General features: G+C 38.7%; 1 protein-coding gene across 1 annotated transcript in view; it reads left to right on the forward strand.

Moving 5' to 3' along the window:
• Positions 1 to 1,692, forward strand: part of vstm2b (V-set and transmembrane domain containing 2B) — a gene marked incomplete at its 3' end in the record, with an annotated part of 24,007 nt that extends 22,315 nt beyond the window's left edge. Inside the window, exon 4 of the mRNA XM_080885370.1 lies at positions 1,604 to 1,692. Coding sequence (XP_080741496.1) covers positions 1,604 to 1,692 — 89 coding nt within the window. The remainder of the gene's footprint in view (positions 1 to 1,603) is intronic.
• Positions 1,693 to 3,758: the final 2,066 nt, after the last annotated feature.

A 3,758-nucleotide genomic window follows, 5' to 3' on the forward strand; every position in this document is an offset into this window, starting at 1 on the left:
GTCAGACTGAACAACCGGATACTGAACAAATTTAAACTTTAAAATTATGCAAAATGCAAAACGCTTAGTGTGTCTCTAATAAAACCACTGTAATGTCAGAGGTAACGTTTATATGTTGATTAATGGTTTTCTTTTGTTTTTGATCTACTGCAGAATATTTTTATAAAATCCAGGCCAGGATAATCACCTTCATGTATTTCTGTGTTTTATGCTCAGCTACTTTGACACAAAGGCCTCGCTGTGATGCTCACACCTTTGATAAAGTCTGGAAAGTGTCAGCTTCCTTTTTATAGATACAAAAATATGTAAATGTACTGATCTGAATTATAATATTTCTGACTGTCAAAATTTCCCAGATTCAAATCAAATCAAATTGAATCGAATCAAATCAAATCGAATTGAATCGAATCGTGGATCGAATTGATTTGGGACCTTGTGAATCGGAATTGAATCGATTCTAGAAATCAGTGACGATACCCAGCCCTACTCTCTAGGCTTTTCTGTGTAGAGTTTGCATGTTTGCTCAGTGCTGTTTTTCTTCCACCTACTCTGATATCATCACACAGTCCTAAAACATGCATGTTATTTAACAGGTAACCTAAAATTGGCCACAGTGGTGTTTTGAACTTGTTTCAAGACCTCCCAGAGTATTTTTGTATACACACACATATAAACACATATCGAAAGTGCAGAAAGTTTGATTGTTTTTACACCATTGTTGATTATTGGAATATTTTGTGACTGGTGACAATAGTGTAAAACTTATAAAGAGCTGTGTGTAAAGGGCAAAAATGGTTTGTACTATAAAGCACTGTAAGTGATGAATGCCATATAAATGCCAGAGAATCCTAACATTCATTTTCTTTATGAACCCAGGGTTGCTGAGAATGGCAACATTCAATTTTTAGATTAACTGATCGACTGTTTGATAATTTGTTTGTTAAATAAATAGAATCTTTTATTTGTTTATGTGTTCATTTCTATCTGTGTTATTACATTATATGTGGAATAAAAAAAGAGGAAGTGTGTGTGTGTGTGTGTTGCGGTAGTGGTGGTGGGGGATAGCACTAGGACCACAAAATTTAAAAGGGCCACAGGCACCCAAGAACCACCCAGCACTCCCAGTAAGGGAGAGGTCCAAGACACCCCGAGCTACCGAGTCAGTCACGCACCCCGAGTGGTGACCCCGTCTCACCCGGGCTCAGCAAGCCCCAGACTCAGGCTGAGCAATGCACGCACACACGCACACACACAAACCATTCACTAACTCACTCACTTTCATCCACCCACTAACGACACACAGAGAGATAAAGACACATATACATGCACTGACCCCCCCTCCCCTGTGGTGTTGGCAAGCAGATGCTGCAAGCTATTCAGATGATCCAGTGATTTCTGTTACTATAGTTAACTGAACCTTCATAGGCCGTCAGCTGCCGAGGTTAATTAACACACTGAGATGAACAACTGTATATTACGATTCCTTTTGACTTTGTATGTTATGAGCTTCGTACGAATCACTGTAGAGGCCAATGGACAAGCAGAAATCTTTGCATTATACAACGCTGTTGTAAATATTGCCACATCTTTCTGTGTCTTCCAGACTGCAGTGTGATGAGCACCATGGACCGGCTACTGTGCATCACTCTCGTGTTCATGCATAAGCTCCTCCCATTATTGCTGGCCCACTGAAGAGACATCAGGCAAACCTGTGAACCTGCAGCATTCTTACTTTCTATGTCAAACAGAAACCAAGCAGCACTCAATGGTTACCAGAAAGATCAGTGTATATCTATGGTGTTGCATCACATCTTTGCTAGGAGTAAAAGCAAAGCAACATAAAACGCAGGAGCTTGACACACAAATAAAAGAGATGGACCCCCTCTGTCATGACATGATGGAGATAAAGTCTTGATGGCTGACAGCGGACAGGAGAAAAGAGCATATAAAAATAAAACCAGCATCACTAATGATCCACAGAATCGTTCAGCCTGTGTACTCTGTGCTCAAACACTCATCACTGCCAATTTGACCACGCACAGAGGCTAGAGTGTATTTGTCTAACATGTCATGCCCTCCTTCTTGCACACACACACATGCCACCACCACCACCACCACCATCATTATCATCTCATAGCTGTGTTGAATAATGTAAACGAAAATTAAAATGCTGATATATTTTTAGAGAGATAAGGCTCACTTTACCACTGACACTAATTACCTCTATTGATGTTTATTTTTTGACACTTTTCATATGTATTACATGACATGATTTACTTGTGACAGCAGCTGAAAACAGTTTATTGTTTTCCTAATAAAAGGTAGACCGCAAACCTCTGCATGTTAATGCTTGTCTTTCTACAGGACCAGGATACAGACAAAGGTAGTCAGTAATCCTTGCTACTCACAGCTTCATGCTAGGAAAACTGCTTTACTTCAATGAAAACTGAAATGTGATATCAGCATTCCTGATCTCAACAGCTCTATTGGACAATTTCTTTAGAAAATATTTCTTAATGATAAATAACCAGATTTAAATAACCAAGTGCAAAAGGACTTCACAAATCCAAGAAGGCATGAAGCCCAGAGAAAACAGGCAACACACACACACACACACACACACACACACACACACACACACACACACACACACACACACACACACACACACACACACACACACACACACACACACACACCAATGAAGGGAAGCCAGTATAGGAAAAAAATATGCTCTCTCTTTCTAGTCCCTGTCAAAAGTGAGCTTTTAGGACATCTTGATAATAATGAATTACAGTAGCTCAGCCTAAAAGTAATGCATGCATGAAATAGTTTCTCAGCGTCACCCTGAGACAGGATATTTCTAATTTTAGAGATATCGCAGAAATGGAAGAAAACAGTCCTACATATTTGTTTAATATGTGCATTGAAGGACATGTCCTGGTTAAAAATGTATCAAGGTTCCTGGAGGCCAAGGTAATGCCATCCAGAGTAAGAATCTGGTTAGATAGCACATGTGATATCGGAATTTAGTAGCCGAGGTCATCCAGGTCTTTGTGTCTTTAAGACATTCCTGCAGTTTAACTAATTGGTGTGTGTTATCTGGTTTCATGAACAGATAAAGGTAGATATCATGCGCATACCAATGAAAATGTCGCAGTGTTTTATAGTAATACTTCCAAAGGGAAATATATATTATATAAAAATATTGATCCTACCAAAAAAACCCTCTTTAACTCTGTAACTAACATATGCATGTGTGTGAGGAACACTCAACATCTACATGCACGAATTTGACCCTATCACAGCTACCGTAGGGCAAGAGGGTACACTGATTGGCAGTCTGTCACAGGTCCAAAAGAGACAAAAGAGACAAATAAGTCATGCCAGTGGGATGGAAAAATTGGCATCTGGGAATAACTCCCAATAGAGCATCAGAATATTTTTTTGAGAATATGTTCTAAAAATATCAATGTGCCACAGTGTACATAAATTGGGATTATATTCACAGTTTGATCTATGAACAAGGTTGAGTTTACATCATCAACCTGCTATTTAAAAATACTCAAAATACCAAAAGTACTAAAGTAGAGTGATCATTATCGTATGCTGTCAGTAAATTCAAACCACTTTATATAAAAGTGATTTGGTATGCTTTGAGTGATTTAACAAATTTCTGAACAGCAAAAACCCTTGTGGATATCCTAACTAGGGTATTGGGAAATATAGACTTTATGACAGGTCACAGCAATATGCAT

Source organism: Rhamphochromis sp. 'chilingali', assembly GCF_963969265.1.
Source record: "Rhamphochromis sp. 'chilingali' genome assembly, chromosome: 6".
Lineage (NCBI taxonomy): Eukaryota > Metazoa > Chordata > Actinopteri > Cichliformes > Cichlidae > Rhamphochromis > Rhamphochromis sp. 'chilingali'.